This window comes from Spea bombifrons, chromosome 9 (genome assembly GCF_027358695.1).
Source record: "Spea bombifrons isolate aSpeBom1 chromosome 9, aSpeBom1.2.pri, whole genome shotgun sequence".
Taxonomy (NCBI): Eukaryota; Metazoa; Chordata; class Amphibia; order Anura; family Pelobatidae; genus Spea; species Spea bombifrons.
The window spans coordinates 19,940,597-19,959,656 of NC_071095.1; the positions used below are offsets into that span (position 1 = coordinate 19,940,597).

At 43.6% G+C, this 19,060-nt stretch overlaps 1 protein-coding gene across 3 annotated transcripts in view; it reads right to left on the bottom strand.

The window, feature by feature from the left end:
- Nucleotides 1–19,060, bottom strand: part of DPF3 (double PHD fingers 3) — a 48,333-nt gene that overhangs the window by 15,809 nt on the left and 13,464 nt on the right. For all 3 annotated transcript variants that reach the window (XM_053474667.1, XM_053474666.1, XM_053474665.1), the window contains exons 2-3: nucleotides 7,640–7,800; nucleotides 7,137–7,244 (exon numbers count right to left, since the gene is read on the bottom strand). In XM_053474667.1, coding sequence (XP_053330642.1) covers nucleotides 7,137–7,244; nucleotides 7,640–7,800 — 269 coding nt within the window. The remainder of the gene's footprint in view (nucleotides 1–7,136; nucleotides 7,245–7,639; nucleotides 7,801–19,060) is intronic.

Genomic DNA, 19,060 nt, shown 5'->3' on the forward strand with positions numbered 1-19,060 from the left:
TCTTTACAGAATATCTCGATATATGCAATTATTAAGAGAGGATTTATTTTTTTACATAGCACAGACCCACAAATTAACCAAAACAAGTGCAGGTGCCCACATTGCACCCTTGCAAGGTATTATCTTCTCAACTTATAAAGACACTACTGAAAAGTACCTTGAAAAATACAACTGGGAGGAGCTAGAAGGGGCCGGCCCCAGAAGAGGATGAGGTTGGGGGTATAGGCAACTGCTCATCTTACCCTAAGAAGGGTAGCATGGGGGGTTACATACTGCAATCCAATTGACTCGATTTCCTGCCACTCACTGGTTGCTTCAAGCAGCCAATCAATGCAGTGAAATTGCTTGATCATGAGGGGGCGGGGCACTCTGAAGCTGCAGCTTCTTCTAAAAGGTATGCAATTCATTTTCTCCAGGTTTAAAGGATGCATTTTAATCTAACATTCTTTAGGATGCATTCTTTATTTAAAGGACTGCCTGGGTCACAGGAGAGTCCCTTTAAGTCAACGACGCTTTGAAAGGACGCGTAATAATTGCTGTACAGTTAGAACACCTGATGGGCCAGCCTCGACTCCCTCCTGCTGTCTTCTCTTCTTTGAAAACTAATTTTAGATAAATGTGAAGCGGAGACCTGCTGAGACGTCCCAGTGTTATTTTCCCCAGCTGTGAAAGTCCTATAATCTTTTCCACCCTATAATTGAAGAACCGTCTACAAGCGCACACAGTCAACGGCTGAATCCAAAAAAAAAAACAAAAAAAAACGGGGGGCAAGAGGGCATCTGGAAAGAAACCGCACATATTAAACCCGATAGAAATTTGTTTTAATACACGTTATTCCTTATGCGGGCCGACGGAGGTTTGCAGCCGTCGGCCACAAAGCTTCCAGCACAGCTAATGAATTATGAGCACCACGCGGAGGAGCGCTAGGAAGGCCAGGCTGAAAGAATAACGGCGACTGACGAAAATGCAGATGGATCAGCAGAGCCTCTAGGCTCGACACAAGGAAATTAAAAGTTAAGGTGCGCGCAAGGTCGCCTACAAAGTCAGCGCGCTGCCCTCCGCAGGGGCACTGGATGGCAGGGGCACTGGATGGCATTCCAGGTTCACATTTGCCATCTGGGGAAGGTGTAGTTTGTTTTTGCGGCTGATGTATCATGCAAAAAGCTGCCTAGAAAACGTTTCTCTGCTCTGCGGGAATAAAACACAGCAGATGAATTTAGAATCCTTCGCACAACGTTGTATCTGCTGGCACGGGGAAAGGTTACCAAATGTTCTGCGATAGCGACGAAGATCCTGACTCATCCACGGGCACGGACTGGGATAAACAATCAAGACAGCATCGTTATCTAAAATAATTTTACATACATCCCAAGTTTCTCTTTGGGACAGTCAGTCCAACGGTTGGCCTTCGCTTTGAGGAGATCAGAATACTTGGTGGTTGCGAGTGCACCACAGAAATCACAATTAGATATACATACATAACTCAAATTGTGTTTCTATATTAAATAAAATGTATTCTTCTTCCAAAAGTCTTATTCAGTCATGAAAACGGCTACAAATAGTCAAAGTTACAGCAAAAACGTCCTCTGTTGCCCTGAAACGTATGCTTTTTGCACAGTTTAGAATTTTATGTATAACAAGACATAAAACATGAAAAATGAAGTTCTTGTTTCCACTATGGATGGGTTCTGACGTCTTAATAAAAGAGTCCGGAGTTTTTTCAGTACTAGATCCCCCTAGTAACATTACAAAGGGGAAAGAAAAAGAAAAAAAAACCCAGAAAAGATTATATTGTATTCTCACAAATAGCTGTAATAGGTTGTGGAGAAGATAGTTGGGTCTTCCAAGAGTAGTTTCCAGTTGTGTTACCATAGACTTGGCTGTAAGCGCGACCAACAAAATAAGTAACCCGCCATTGCGGTAATTTTTTTTTAATAAATATTAATTACAGACGTTAGAAAATGGTGGATAGCAAGATAAAATAAAAAAAAAGCTGGAAGAAAGGGCTCGGTGTAGTCTCTGCTCTACTACCTGTGAAGTCCACGCTACCTTCCGTGAAATCATCGCTGCCATCTGCCCGTCTAAAATGTGCGGAACGAAACGGGTTAAAAACAGCTGTTAGTACATCTTGGCAGTCTGAAGGATCGGTTTCAGGAATAGGAGAAGCTAGCAATGGGCCTCGAAATCATTCCAAAACAGCAACAAAATATCCAAATCTGTTATTCTCATTAGTTTTGTTGGCCCCTAGGTTTAAGGCGTTAGCGCTACAATGAATAATGAAGTATTCTTCATACACGTAGCACGCAAATGCGGTTCATTGTGGACATCCTAGGTATCCATACACGTCATCATGGATATAATGCAGACTCGTGTCCACTTTACAGCTGTCCTAAAATGTAGCCCAAGTAGGATTTTCTCCCGAGGTCTCCACAGACCTGCTAATGTCTTCTTCAAGATGAGTTCAGAAACTATAATAGGGCTTGGCCTCACTAACATATGATCCTCAAATCCTTTTCCCTACTCGTAACAATATAGAACAGCGAGGGTGGTTTAAGGACAGACGAGGTCTTGAACAAGATCCCTGGAACCTTCTCTGCCATGCGGTTAGGTCAATATGTTTCCTCCGCTTTCTTTACAGAGCCATTATGAAGCCAGTGAACGCTACACGATGGAAACACGAGAGAAGGGAAGAAAAAATAAAGGTTAGTTTGGATTCTCTTTGTTCTGTCGATAGCAGGCAGACAGAGAAGGTGCTGGGCAGACTGCGGGATTGATCACTGCTGATGTATACTGAGCAGAGTGATCGATACAGGGTCTCTCGCCTCATCTGCCCTGGGAGGCTTCCAATCTCCAAGCAGCGCCGGCTGTCAGGACGATTTATAAAAGCGGCCGCTACGAGCGCCCAGGCTCGAGGACGCTCCGTGGCACTCAGATTTGTTTTATTCACACCTAGCTGCTGGATTTATACATTGAGTTATCCTGTAGCCTTTCACCTCCTCGTGATAAATTAGCACACGGCGCTTATCAATACGCGCTCGGGCATTGGAAAGGACAGATCATTATGCATGTGCGCCTTGCCGCGGAGCATCGGGTCAGGTCTAGAAGAACAGATCGAATAATTTGGGGGAATTAACATATTTTGTTTAAAGGCGAGAAAGAAATTGTCGAAAGGGTTTTTTAACGTTCTGCCGGTAACACGCATTGGAAGTGTCGCTATAGTGAAACAGATAGGAGGGTACAATAATCTTAGACCATTAGTGTGTACTGAACAGGGGATTGTCCATTGAGATTTGAGGTAAGAAAGTTTTTAAGAAGGCAAAGGAAACGCATAGAGCAAAAATAATGGCATTAATTACCCACAGAGGTGGTGTCATGAGAGACAAGGCATTGCAATTAAGGGCCGAGTACATTTTTGTTGCAAAAAATCTTTAATAGAGCTTTGGAAACTCATCTATGAGTTTCGGGCTATTGCCTCTTGTCCTGATATTCCTCCTCCTTTGAATGTTATCCAAGCAGAACCTGAACAGAGCTCCCCTTGGTGTCAGATATCTCTGAGGTCTATAGAGGGTAGCCCTAATGATGTCATGATGACTTCATTCGGGTCCCTATTTCTACGTAAGCGGTTGAAGCGGTTTCCCCTTATTTTCACACAGATCTCCTCGGATGCCGATCTTCTAAAAACACCACCAATTGTTACTCAAAATTTTTCTAATGATCAGTTCAGAGTCGGAAGAAACCGAAATGGGCTCCAAGCTGAATTTATATGGCATAAAAGATCGGTGATGAAAATCGTCCTGACGTGTAAAAGATTCTTCAAGCGGTCACCGGAGTGTGACATGTCATAAAACCGTCCCATCAATCCTTCTCGTTCGGATGAAGATGAAAGTCCACACAAGGCAAGGAGAACAGAGCAGAGAAGCAGCGACATCTAAGAACAATATCAAAGTTAGTAGATTTGATTTTTCTCAAGCTAAGGCATTTTATCCGTAACCCACCTCGCAGAACAAATGTCCTTATGTATGATTAGCTTTTATCCCGCCGATCTGACCGACGGTGGAAGCCCTTCACAAAAAGGTAGACTTTCTCCAAGTCTCTTTGATGTAGAAATCATATTTTCTTCCTCTCTCTCCATTTCATTTTGGTTTTAATTTAAAAAGGGAAGATTTTCATGAAAAAGGTTTTTAGGAGCTAAACGAAGGGTTATTTCAACTTCATAACCACAAGGTTAGAAGGATCACCAACACCAACGGGTGGTGTTAAGCAGTTCAAAAGCTATGTAAACATCAAAAACGTAAAGCCAAAATACAAAGTAAACGGTCCTCAGACATAGTTACCTTACTGTGTCTAGTTAAAATAACGATGCGAATGTCCTTAAATAAATGGAATAAACAGAACAAACACTTTTAAGCCTTTCTTGGACACTAATCATCAGTTTCTCCCCCAAGGTGGATCTGACATCAAAAATAACCTTGTCTAATCATAGAAGAAGCAAAACTAACCATAAGTTCTCGTATCTTTTACATTAAAGTTAATTGTGGTGAAAAGGATTTTCTTTTGGGGCGTTTCTTTATCTAATTCCATGCTGGCGTACATCATGGCATCTACAACTGGGGCTAAACTGATTAATGTAAAACTTATATTTGGTGACAGAGCCACTTAGGACCCTGAGGAGTGGAAACATCTCCACGTACATTGAATAAAATGTTTCCCCATATATTTAGGGGTTTTTCTGGTCTATTGGTTAGTAAAGAGCTTTTGGGCGCAAACATAGGAAAATGAAGAAATCGTTACTCATCACTTTTCATTATGTTAAGTTTCTTCTACGCATTGATTTCCAATATGGAAGCTGCCTTTGTTTCTGCTACATCTCGAGCGGGGATCTTTTGTTTGAAGCAAAGTGTTTAACTTCAATCCGTTCTGCTCGATATATCACTGAACAGAAAGGGACGTACTTCGATTCGAGTATTTGTCATAATAATCACCCTTGAAAATGCCCCGGTGGACTATCGAAAGTCCACAAAAGAAATAAAATGTACACCTATGATTGTATTCACAAAGAGTTCGCTTCCGAACATAACATTAGTAATTTGGGTCTGCAATAGTAATTGTCCATTTCCCTTCCCTGGCCCCAAACCGGCGACGTTCCGGGTTTCTTTCGTTGGACTTTTTGCTTCCAATCACTAATTCACGCAGGGACATTTGGAATTTTGGGTTCCAAGCAGCGAGTCAGGATAATATAAGGACGAGTAACAGCGCTATTGTTAGAATACTCGCTATCTTGTTGTAGCAACGGGCCAGTGGTGGGTTCCCCTACCTGCTTGATGCTTGCTCAAGCAGTCAACCTTCTGTCTCAATCCCATTGAAACAGATACTAGATTGTAAGCTCACAAGGGCAGGGTTCTCTTTTTGTAACCATGACGATGCATACGATCCCAGACTGGGGACACAATCCTTTGTGGCACGTTGTGACCGTAGATTTGTGATTTTTATTATTGATATTGAATCTTGCGCCGGAAGAAAACACAGGTTTGTGGATAACAGTTTTGCATCGTTGTTTTGAGATTTATATCATGTCCATAGCGTAATAAAGCCACATTTAGCGGAGGTCTATCTGTATGCATGAGGCAGCGCAGCAGATGTCACCGACAGCAAGTTTTTGGAATGAGCAGACTTTTGTGCTCCCCAGGACACTAAGCCGAGGGTTGCCATGGAAACCGCCACTGGCACGCAGCAGCCCCTAAGGAATCGCCCAGCGCTTCCTACCCAAGCTTTCGGCGTCCGCACAAGAGGTTGAATCGCCCGTTCATATCTTTCATATACACTACAAGGATATGTAAACAGTCATTTCGTAGGAATTTCGTTCACCTTATGCCGTAAAGGAGGAAAAATAGACTTGTATGGCAGCCGTGAATTCGGCTATTGGAGCAGAACTTGAATTCCACGACTAAAATCCACGGGGAAAAAGCACAACAGAGCCATTTTTACGCAAGCCAGAATTGTAACATCGTCGGGGGGACACGCATATCGATGAGAACAACGTGACTTTCCTGCGCAACCACTTATGTCCAAATCTTGTTATTTCTTAACATATCTAGCAGACCCTATATTAAGGTGACGATGGACCAAAACCCCCCCAAAACAAAACCATACTTGTTCGGTAAATGTCACTTCAGGTCCACTTCAGCTGTATTTTCATGTTAAATTATCCAAAATCCTGGTGTCCCTTTTTACACCCCTTCTAGGAGGTCAGAATGCTTGCTAAGTATCAGTGAATCGCAGTGTTCTACAGCCCTAAAAGTCACAATAATTTGTTTAAAAAAAAGTGTTTATATTGTAGGGTGGTGGGAACAGGGACAGTCATTTACAGGGCTGGAAGTATGAACAGCTCCTGGAACCTAAGGGCCAAATATAGAGAGAGATCCCAGGTATGCATGTTCAGAAATCACCAGACTCCTTGAAGTGGCGTAACTACAGGGGGCCCGGGCGACTTGTTCCCGTCTCCTCCTGCCCGTCTCTCTGTACCGCTTCAAAATCGACCTCGCCGATACAGCTCGGAAGGGCCCTTTCTGAACAATTTTGGACTGACACGGAGAGAGACAGGCAGACAGCGGGGTCGCGTTGAGTCAGGATACCCTTCGGTGAAACCGAGGACGCTTGCACAGTGTGCGGGGGCAATGATGGCACAGACAAGCTTTTGGGGCACTGACAAACTGGAGCAAAGATGGCACAGGCAAGTTGTTTGGGGGCACTGATAAGCTGCTTGGGGGAAGGTAGCACTTGGGACAAACGAGGTACGCACAAGCGGCTAGCGTGCCAAGGTGGCGCTGTGGGACATGTTACTTGTTGAAGTTGTGGGGGCATCAGGGCAATTTTTTCATCAGGGCCCTGTGGTTTCTAGTTACGTTCCTGACTCCTTGTTTTGGCACTGACTTGCCTATTGTCTCATTGAGCTTCTATAGGAAAGCAAGAATAAGTTGCCTTTCATTACTAATAAATTTCCCGGATGTTAACTCTTCCACGTATTTGCTTTGCAAACAGCTGACAAAAGTAAGATCTGAGAGGTAAAAAATCCCACGAAAGACATGAACGGAATTTTCGGACGGTTTACAAACGGGTTCGCATTAAATTCCACTGACCTGATTTGATTTCAAGAAGTCTTAACCTGGGGTCATCTGGATGATGCAAGCGCCTCTTTTTTCTCCAGCACCGAGCTGGGTAGGTATACAACTGCCCCGGAGCCATTCCTGCACAATAATAACTCTATTTATATATACACGGAACGTGATTAAAACATTGCGCAAGAAAGTTTATTTCTCGGCTGGCTTTCAGATATGATTGTGGACAACCTGAGATATGATCAAGTGAAAACAATTACATTATTATATGGATACAGTTTTCCAATCTTCTAAAATAAGTCTCTAGATTATGAAAACGTAGCCTCCGCAGCCTTACTTGATTATGAATTATACAGGGCCAGCCAAGCTCTCCCTGCAGCAGAAACTGACTGAAGTTGGCCCTTCATAATAAATTGTGAAGTCAAAGAGTTGACAACGCACTTCTCCCTTTAGTGAATACACCCCAAAATACGGCAGAATATTTAGATTTCATGTGTTTTGGCATTGACTGACCAGTACTCTACCTGGCCCTCTGTGCCGTTTCTCCATCCATATGTAACAGTTATTCTGAGCCACGCCGGTCTGGGAGTCCAGGAACGGGAGACGGACGCTGCGCTCGGCACACAGCCTGGCGTTGTAACTGCGGCAATGCTCGATGGCTTCTTTGTAGAACTGATCCCCAAGTCTGATGGAAAGGAACGACAAAACGAGTGAGCTGGTCGGAACCATCAAAACGGGATACAATACGGGGAGAGCGGATATGGTAGCAGACAACAAACATTACGCAGGGCAGCTTTTACTGCATGGAGTAAGCATTCAACCTGGGGAAGGGCGGCAAGCCCAGCCAGGTGGTAAAGTAATAAAAGCAACCCAAGACATTTCTTTCAGGCAACTCAATCAATATTCATCCACACTTACCTTAAGCAATAAAAATTGCACAGAAAGGATCCAGCCATGATGTAAATACTGTTTTAAATCCGTGTTATGTTTTAAATCACAGCAGCACGTGGGTGGGGGTGGGGGGGCACTGCCAGCTAGAATTTCTAAGTGTAGTGCGAGACCAGGTGGATCAACAAGTTCCTCAATGTCTTAGACAGACCCACCTCCTTCAAACAGGGTTCCACCTGTGCTCATGTCAAGAGAACGCATGGGAACAAGGGGAAAAGACACGGGGGGGGGTGGATTTTTTGTCTAGTGATTTACAGAAAAGGAATTCTAATTTCAGTGGCATCTGTTCAACGGAGGCCGTCAAGATAATAAAATTGAGATGTATCATCACTTTACTTCCGTGTAGCAATATAAAATGTACCAGTCTATTAATGTCATCTTTAATATATATACGAAGGTCTCGAACAGCGTTCCGCCTCCCATTGTCCTCGGACAATAGTTTAGCAATAGCCGTAGAACCAATGTTTGTGGGAATCAGAGCTTTACATGACAATGGCGGGGTAGAATGTATTGTTTGCCACACATTGATCTGCACGTGTTCCGACAGATCGGTAACAGATGTACATCTAGCGATCTATGCGCTGGACAGAGCAGTGCCGTTCATCCAAGGTGAAGTACTACGTTTAGGCAGATCTCACCTACATGAATACACTAATGTCCCCTCCCTCGGACTACAACATTTTGCCTAAGCAGCAGTAGAGGGGTTAATCTGACAATACTAGGGAGTGATCCCGTCAGAAAGAAGGATATAGAACACCTTTTCAGATCTGAGCTGTCACACGTTCCCTGGTTCTGACTGCAGGCTTTATTGGAAAGATAATTTGGCTCATAAATTTCCCCTATCCGCCTGCCGACAGCAAACGACTCGCAGAAGGGACCCTGCTGTCCGAGGGATAATTACTTCCTCTGCGATATTCCAGGCATCCGACATGGCAAGGATTATGAAAAGAAATCCAAAATGGTCTCCGACACCGACTTCTGCTTTGTCTAGAGAGCCGACAACAGTATTGTACACAAAACATCCACGCACTGTTATAGAAGAGGTATCTGAGGAGCTTCAGTGTGGTCCTTAGATCCTGGGGTACATATAAAGCTGTACACGATGCTCTGTCTTCACTTTGATAACATGTAGCAGCATCTTAAACCATTCAAGACAACACCGTGCAGATGAGGACGAACAGGGGAGAGATCGCGCCAACTGAGTTCTCAACTGTGGACAAGGTTTTTCTGCTTATCGGCAGGTGGACACACAAGTAACATAATATGCTAGAAGAAGACTATCTAGACATGAGACAAAAACTGTTACGAAAGTAGAATCAACAAGGGCTTCATCAGGATCCCACTGACATATCCGATCTCATACAAGACTTTCAAAGATTTTTTTTCTACAGTTACAGGACCAGTGGCATATTTATCTTCGGCGCTGCTCTAGGCCTAACCCAGGGCAGCGCCAGCAGCTGAGCGCCTACATATGACTTCATATCTCAAACTCAAGAGCTTCATCGGGCGGAAGTGAGCAACGGAGGCTGATTTAAATCAATAAGTAATAATAAAAACCACAAAGATTAACATGAGTTAAGATTAAGTATGATTAATTTTTTATATTCATTTTTTTTTAATGTAATTTATAAGTAATGAGACTTTGAACCGATTAAACAATGTCCTGAGTTAGGAAGCAATGACTCTTGCCAATATGGTGTCTTATGTTATTTCTTTAAGGATCCATCCCTACCTCGCGATTAAAGGCAGTGGAGAACACCAAAAGAAATAAGACCCATGGGATTCCAGGGCTGTGTTCTTCAGACAAGGTGAGTGCCAGTTGTGGGCATCATTGTGGACTACAAACCCCATGATACTCAACAGTTGAGAGCAAAAGGACAGCCATTAAAGGAATAATGGTCCATAGCAGCAGACGGGGTGGCTGAACCTGTGTGTCCCAGAAACTACGGCCCAGAATTCATTAGAGGACTGCAGGACCATAGACTTTTTTTCTTGAACCAGAGATGGAGTAAAGATTAAGAACTTGATCAGAGGACCTCCTGGTGGTTTTACCCTCTCGCCAGCCTGAGCTTGTCCACTGGTATGAATAGCAACAATAAGGAACAGAACGTTTTAAGAAAGGGTTTTCAAAATCTGTATTGTCCTCCTGGGAGGAAACAGCCAGACATGTCAATGGCTAATGTAGGGGCAACCTGAGCATTTGCCATTTGTACCCTAAAATATTAAAGGAATTACATTTCGTAAGTATAAAAGCAGAATCGAAAAGGGTAAACTCCACGGTTAGTCACCAAAACGTGTCACAAATCACATCCTAGTTTTACATCCTAGTGTTTGTAGTCTGTGGCATGTTAACATAGCAGGCAGCGGCCAATAGGAGACGAAGGACAGTATGAATACCATCAGAAACACCATATTCTTCTCAACTAGCTTTCATTTGGCTGCATATGCCCTCTACCACCTCCTTTCCTCCTCTGCAAAGAGCGAAGCAAAATATCGCTCTGCTAGACCTGGTCGGCCATTTAAAACGGGTCAACTAGGAATTTGTCATGCTGCAGCGCTAAACCCGCAAGAGTACTACCTGGCAGTATGTAAGACTTATACCCAGAATACATTAAAGCAACAGAGTGTATATACATGCATACAAACACAGATGTATTACATATAGATATATATATGTAACACACACGTATGTTGTGTAAATTAATGTCGGATGTCATAGAAGCCTCTGCAGTGGCGCCATCTGCTAGTCAGATGTGGGGGTGCAGCATCACTCTTTATTAATGTACAAGTTATGGTAGCCAACCTGTCCACTAAATAATGACTGCAAACTTAAAAGACAAAACCAAACCGCTAATAAACTAGATTGTAAGCTTGCGAGATTGGTCCTCTTTACCTAATGTATCGGTTTGTCGTAGTCCATCAGTTCTAGGCTTGTCAGACGCCTTAAATGTATGGACTGTAAGAAGCGCTGCCGACATTTTTGGCGCTACGTAAACATATTCCGCAGCGGTAAGATACCACAAGACCCAGTATGCATTATTACATACAACACGGATGAAAATAGACATTCTCTCAAGACACACAATTCTGCCCTTTTACCCTTCGCACATGTCCCTGCGTCTCTAGACGGATCTGTAAATTACTGCTTGGATGGGGACATCTGGCGGGTGGCCAAGCGGCACCATTAGAGACGGCTCAGGGGAAACGCGTAACCAGGGATGTTGTCAAGGGTACAGCCAGGTATGCCAATTATCTCTTCCCGAGAAGCAGTTTGATCAAGATACAAATTACAAATCTGACACAAAGTGTCTGTCCTGGAGCCCGCCGAGGCATCGATCTAAACCCTTCTGGGGTATTTCTATACATTTGTTTCCAGGTATCCCGCCATTGGTCTTGCACCTCTTATGAATACATATATAAGGTCAGGGACATGACATCACCCCCATCATGCTGGCACTTTTACATACAATTTGACGGCAGATAATAACCATTCTGCCCGTTACTTCGAGACGTAGAGACTCAAACCCTAATCAGTCCTTGGTGCTTATAAGCCAAATGCCGAGCCTCGGCATTATTTGTAAACACAGAGTAAATCTATCTTATGTAATTATTGAACATATGGATGTTCTTGTCAAGCATAAACCCTAAAAAATAAGGATCTTGGTAGTCTTATTATCAGCTGAGCTGAATCTAATGATAAAAAAAAAGACATAAAGAAGAGGAGGAAGCGGAGGGACGAGCGTGAATCGTCGGCCTTATGTGGGAGGGAGGATATTGCCGGACGTCGCACTCCCCTTGGAGAGCAGATGGAAAGGCTAAAGATCATTAAATGATTCAGCACTGCATTCTGTCTATTGCTTCACAAGGAGTAAAGGAAATAAAATTAAATAAAAAACAAACAAACCGAACAGCGCTAATAAAATCCAGCCAAAATAACAAAATATCTGGCTCGGCGCTCCAGCAGAGAAAGATTAAAGATGGGCCAGAGGAAGCAAACAGCCCTGGATTCCTAACCCCATTGTTCCTATTTAATGTTGTAAGTAACACCCTTATGTTGTGGGGACAGAAGCTGTATATACATGCGTGGCATATCAAACCAGCAGTGTGGGTCCTAGTAAGGATATGACATCATAGCCAGGGTTTTATATCATATCCCTGCATGGTTCTGTGCATTTCTCTTCAGTGCTTCACCCAAGGCAGCTTAAAAAAGCCAACCACCTCCGTGCCACTGTCCTTCCCGACTCGCCAGTGTTTAAAGGGCCGGCTAGGGAGAGCTTTTAACCGACCGCCTACAGGGAGCCTGATCACCCAATGGGGAAAACATGATTAGCACCATAACCCCACTTTAACAACCACATACCCCACACATCGATGGCAACAGCTCTTACTAAGGAATTACTCCCACTGCCTTGTGCCAGATGACTATGAGTCAGAACCAAGCAAGAAAAAACATGAAGGGTGCAAAACTTAAAGTAGAAAATAATAATATTTAATGATCATCAGAATTACTGGTCAATATCAGCTGGTTACAATGTTTTAAGACCAAGTGGCAGAGGGCTACTAATGGGTTGTTCATCAGTCTAGCAGGATTAAATAAATGATCAGCCTTCATAGACAGATTTAAAGATTCCGCTGCAAGCCCTGTCGCCTTTAATCAGTTCTGTCCTACACCAATTACAGTTCCTTCCTCTGCAGTCCTCGGGCATGCCCTGTACACAAGATTATCCACTTGATTAATCTTGAGGAATTATTTGGGGCAAAATGCAAAGTTTAGATAAAAGTAACAGTAACTATGTGGAAACACAACTTCGGCCCACACAAACCTCCTGCTCTCGGTTTTAGTTTCGGATAACGGAACTCCATCTTAGGTACCGCATTCATTAAATTAAGTTGGTTAAGTCTTTGTGATCAAGGATGTGGTTAAACTTTCAAAGTTTGAACGGGCCGTAAAAGTTGAAGATGATGCAAAGTCAAGTGGGTTCCCAGACCAAGTACAAGGTGCATTTGATGGACCTGATGAATGAGATTATTAGGAGCTTTCCAAGGGTTTTCTAATCTCCTGTTGCTAAATCCAAATTGTGAAAATCTTAAGGTTACGCTATAAGGACAAAAGTATTGGGACACCTGACCATTGCACAGGGACTTTGATGAGATCACATTCTAAATACATAGAAATTAATATTTAGTTGGTCATCCCTTTGCAGCTATAACAGCTTCCACTCTTCTGGGAAGGCTTTCCACAAGATTGTGAAGAGTTTCTGTGGGCATTTTTCCCATTCATCTAGTAGAGCATTTGTGAGGTCAGGCGGTCAATCTCCGCTCTAGTTCATCGCAAAGGTGTTTAATGGGGTTGAGGTCACGGGCTCTGCGTGGCCGGTCAAGTTCTTCCAAAGCTAACTCATCCAACCATGTCTTCCAACTTTGCTTTGTGCACTGGGGCTCAGGCATGCTGGAATAGAAAAGGGCCTCCCCCAAACTGTTTCCACAAAGTTGGAAGCATCGCATTGTCAAAAGTGTCTTGGTATACTGAAGGAGAAAGCCTTCACAGAAGAGGGGAAGCGGTTATAGCTGCAAAGACGGGACCTGATGTTGCCGGAAACTTCAAAGCCAGTTGCTCTCATTAAACGTAAGGATGGGGATACTTGTTTTGTGTATATGTAAGACTTGTAGGAACATGGAACAGGTCACAAATCACACATTCAAATTCTACATTTTTAAAGTCCCCCACATCCACAGTAATGAAACACACAGCTTGCATCCCGATCTTTAAGCTATCGTAGCTGCAGCAGAGAGAGGGCAAGCAAGGCCAGCAAAGACATTCACAGAACACAGCTTTGAAGGGCCCCTAAGGCTTTCAGAGCCAAGCAGCAGTCCTGGCAGCCTACCTCCCTCCCAAACACTAGCTCTGCAGTAAGATTAACCCCTTAGGACAACCAGCAGTATTGAGTCCTATGAGAGGGAAGAAGATATAAATGGGCTGGATAGAGGACGCAGGGAGGGAGATGTATTGTCATGGACGTAATATGGAAAAGAAGAAAGATTTTAAAGCACAAAATGCAACTGAGATAAGTTCAAGGTGTAGGAGGGGAGAATATTTACAATTCTTAAAGTCTAAAGTGGACATAAAGGAACAGATGTATGGTCACAAGTATCTGAAGCTTGGGTTTGTCTGCATTAATGTGTCTCCCCAAACACAGCAGGGAAGGGCTTGCAGCTCACTAGGAGGACACCAAACACTCTACTTTGCCCACGGACATAAATCCTATATGGTAAAGTCCTACTTCTCTATTCAGAGTATGTCCAAAGGTTCCAGTGTTCCAAAATCCAGATCACAGTCACAGCTCAAACAGCCTGTTTACAGCCAAAAGGGTTCCAGTTACAGAGCTGTAGCAAATGAGGTCACATCAGTAAATTCCATGCGCCCCAGAGAAAACAAAAGCCAAGCAAAAGGACTAAAATATCAGCAAAGTAACTGGTGTGGAAATAAGAATTTTTGTTTAACATTATATAATAAACAGCCTTAACTGTCCTTAAGTGTAAATCTTTAGATCATAAAGGATTGGCTTGGTAAAAAAGTTTCCATTTATGAGAATATATTTGTAAACCCTATGTCATCTATGATATTACATATATTGGATATATAATCGGATATATAGCACAGGTCTGGTATAGGGTGAACACCTAGTGCAGGGGTGTCCAAGTTTTTTCTGGTCTTTCAAGGTCTTTGTTTTTTTTTCATTGCAGACAACATTCAATCCTGAACCTGCGGCCCGATGTGCTACATCCGTTCCAGTGCAGTGTATTTGTATATACATATACAGGATTGGACTAGCGGTGAAAAAAAATTGGCCGATATATCAAATGCATGGTCGCCTCATAGACTTTTAAGGCATGGAGCCCATTAACACCCATATACACCAACACTGCCTTTACACACACCAGCCCATAAACACGCATATACACAGACACTGCCTTTACACACACCAACCCATAAACACGCATATACAAAGACACTGCCTTTACACACACCAGCCCATAAACACACATATACACAGACACTGCCTTTACACACACCAGCCCATAAACACGCATATACACAGACACTGCCTTTACACACACCAACCCATAAACACGCATATACACAGACACTGCTTTTACACACACCAGCCCATAAACACGCATATACACAGGCACTGCCTTTACACACACCAACCCATAAACACACATATACACAGACACTGCCTTTACACACACACCAGCCCATAAACACGCATATACAAAGACACTGCCTTTACACACACCAGCCCATAAACACACATATACACAGACACTGCCTTTACACACACCAGCCCATAAACACGCATATACACAGACACTGCCTTTACACACACCAACCCATAAACACGCATATACACAGACACTGCTTTTACACACACCAGCCCATAAACACGCATATACACAGGCACTGCCTTTACACACACCAACCCATAAACACGCATATACACAGACACTGCCTTTACACACACCAACCCATAAACACGCATATACACAGACACTGCCTTTACACACACACCAGCCCATAAACACGCATATACAAAGACACTGCCTTTACACACACCAGCCCATAAACACGCATATACACAGACACTGCTTTTACACACACCAGCCCATAAACACGCATATACACAGGCACTGCCTTTACACACACCAGCCCATAAACACACATATACACGTACACTGCCCATATACACCACAAAGGGCACTGGCCCTGAAGCGCAAAGGGCACTGGCCCACCAAGCACCCCTAAAATTACATATTTAGAAGTAAAAATGTGTAAGAGCCCATGCAGTTCTTTTGGGTCTAGGGAAAATTAAGGAAAGAAAACAGTGACCGAGATAATGCCGGTCAATCTGAGATTAGCCTCTTTATTGGGTTGGTATGGGGGAGGACAGGTTTCATGCACAGGAACAAACCTGTTTGCTGCAACAGCTAAGAAATAATTAGCAAATCAGTGATACAATGATATCAAAATTTTAATTTGTCTATTTTGAAACATTTTGAAATGAAAAAAAAAAAAGAGAGAAATTAAAATAGAATTTAGGCACTAGGTGGCCCTTGACTGCAGGATGTTATGGTGCAAGCTGCAAATACATTATACTGCATCTTGGGATGCTGATTATTATTAACTGGTTTGGGCAGCTTGAGAAAGGAGAAAACTTCCGGACAGGGATCCGATTAGATAATGGTGCACCTGCCAGTGTCAGAAAAAGAGCTCAATACAATGTTTTATTTTTAATCACCGAGCCTGACACTAATAAAAGTCTATGGAGGAACCGACTTCATTGGAAGCGCCATAAAGCATAAGCTCAGCGTGGTGACCAGGCAGAGCCGTTGCTGGCTCCATTTGCACTCCATGTATGAGCCTTTTGGATACTTTGTGTGGCAACTCTCGCTGGAAGGGTATCTTTGTACATATAATTTTTGCGTTGCACATAATTTAGTCACTTATTATTTGGGTGCGCAGACACTTGTGTGGTTTTGATTAGACATATACACTGCCCTTATTTACATGCATATACACATACACTGCCCTTACAAACATGCCCATACATACACCTGCCCATTAACATGCATATACACATACACTGGCTTTGCACACACCTCCCCATAAACAAGCACATACACTGTCCTTCCACGCTGCCTTTTCACACACCTGCCCATAAACATGCATTTACACATACACTGGCTTTACACACACCTTCCCATAAACATGCATATCCACATACGCTGGCTTTGCACACGCCTTCCCATAAAACACACATACACTGCCATTACACAGACCTGCCCATTAACATGCATATACACATACAGTGGCTTTGCACACACATCCCCGTAAACAAGCACATACACTGTCCTTCCACGCTGCCTTTACACACACCTGCCCATAAAACACACATATACACACACACTGGCTTTGCACACACCTTCCCATAAACACGCATATACACATACACTGCCCTTCCATGCTGCCTTTACACACACCTGCCCATTAACACGCATATAGACATACACTGGCTTTGCACACACCTTCCCATAAACACCCATATACACATACACTGGCTTTGCACAGACATCCCCATAAACACGCATATACACATACACTGGCTTTGCACACACATCCCCATAAACACGCACATACACATACACTGTCCTTCCACGCTGCCTTTACACACACCTGTCCATAAACATGCTTATAAACATACACTGGCCTTACACACACCTGCCTGCAAACACTGCCTTTACACACACCTGCCCATTAACACGCATATACACATACACTGCCATTACACACACCTTCCCATTAACACACATTTACACATTCACTGCCCTTACACACACACCTGCCCATTAACACGCATATACACAGACACTGGTTTTGCACACACATCCCCATAAACACGCACAAACACATACACTTTCCTTCCACGCTGCCTTTACACACACCTGCCTGCACATACTGCCTTTACACACACCTGCCTATAAACATGCATATACACATACACTGCCCTTACACACACACCTGCCCATTAACACGCATATACATACACACTGCCCTTACACATACCTGCCCATTAACACGCATATACACATACACTGACTGTACACATACCTGCCCATAAACACATATACACATACACTGCCCTTACACACACCTGCTCATTAACATGCATATACATACACACTACCCTTACACACACCTGCCCATTAACACGCATATACACATACACTGCCCTTACACACGCTATACACATACACTGCCCTTACACACACACCTGCCCATGAACACGCATATACACATACACTGCCCTTATACACACCTGCCCATGAACACGTATATACACATACACTGCCCTTATACACACCTCCCCATTAACACGCATATACACACACTGCCCTTATACACACCTGCCCATTAACACACATACACACATACACTGCCTTTACACACACCTGCACATTAACACGCATATACACATACACTGCCCTTACACACACCTGCCCAATAACACACACATACACTGCCCTTACACACACCTGCCCATTAACACGCTTATACACACACACTGCCCTTACACACACCTGCACATACACTGCCCTTATACACACACCTGCCCATAAACACACATATACACATACACTGCCTTTACACATACCTGCCCATAAACACACATATATACACTGCCCTCACACCCCTTTCTCCCTATCTCTTACCTTTCTTATCTTCCATCCTCCATCCAATTTTGGAAGCGCAAGGTCCGTCGCTTCAGACCATGGCTTCCGTGCTCCCTCATCACTATGCGCCGGATATTGATGCAGAGCGCAGGGATGAAATCATATGCTCTGGTGTGAAAATTGCACTGCCCCCCCCCAACATAGCTTGTGAGTGCCTCCTTTGCCCCCAGTTTATGAGTGCCATCTTTGCCCCAAGCAGCTTATCAGTGCCCCCAGATAGCCTGTCTGTGCCATCTTTGCTCCAGCTTGTCAGTGCCCCCAAACAGCTTGCCTGTGCCATCACTACCCTTGCCCCTCAACATACAGAATAGCACTCATGTAAACATACTTACACATGCTAACACACACACTTACTCATACTCGCTAACATACATGTACACTCATTCTAATACACTTCCTCCTCTCACATAACTCATATTAACACACACTTACCCATCTGTGCGTGCTCACGCACACTTATACATACACATGCGTGCTCACATACATACAAACATACATACCCCCTCCCTCCTGCCCATATCTCCTTACCTCTCCTGCAGATTCCGGTCCACTTTGGTTTAACCGCAAGGTCACGTGGCATAGCATGCACTGGGGGGGGTCACGTAACGTGCATGGAAAGCATAGGGTGCTGGATTCACGATGTGAGCAGGACAGGGAGGAGTAGTAGTATATGTGTGTGCGTGTCAGAGTCAATGTGTATGTTT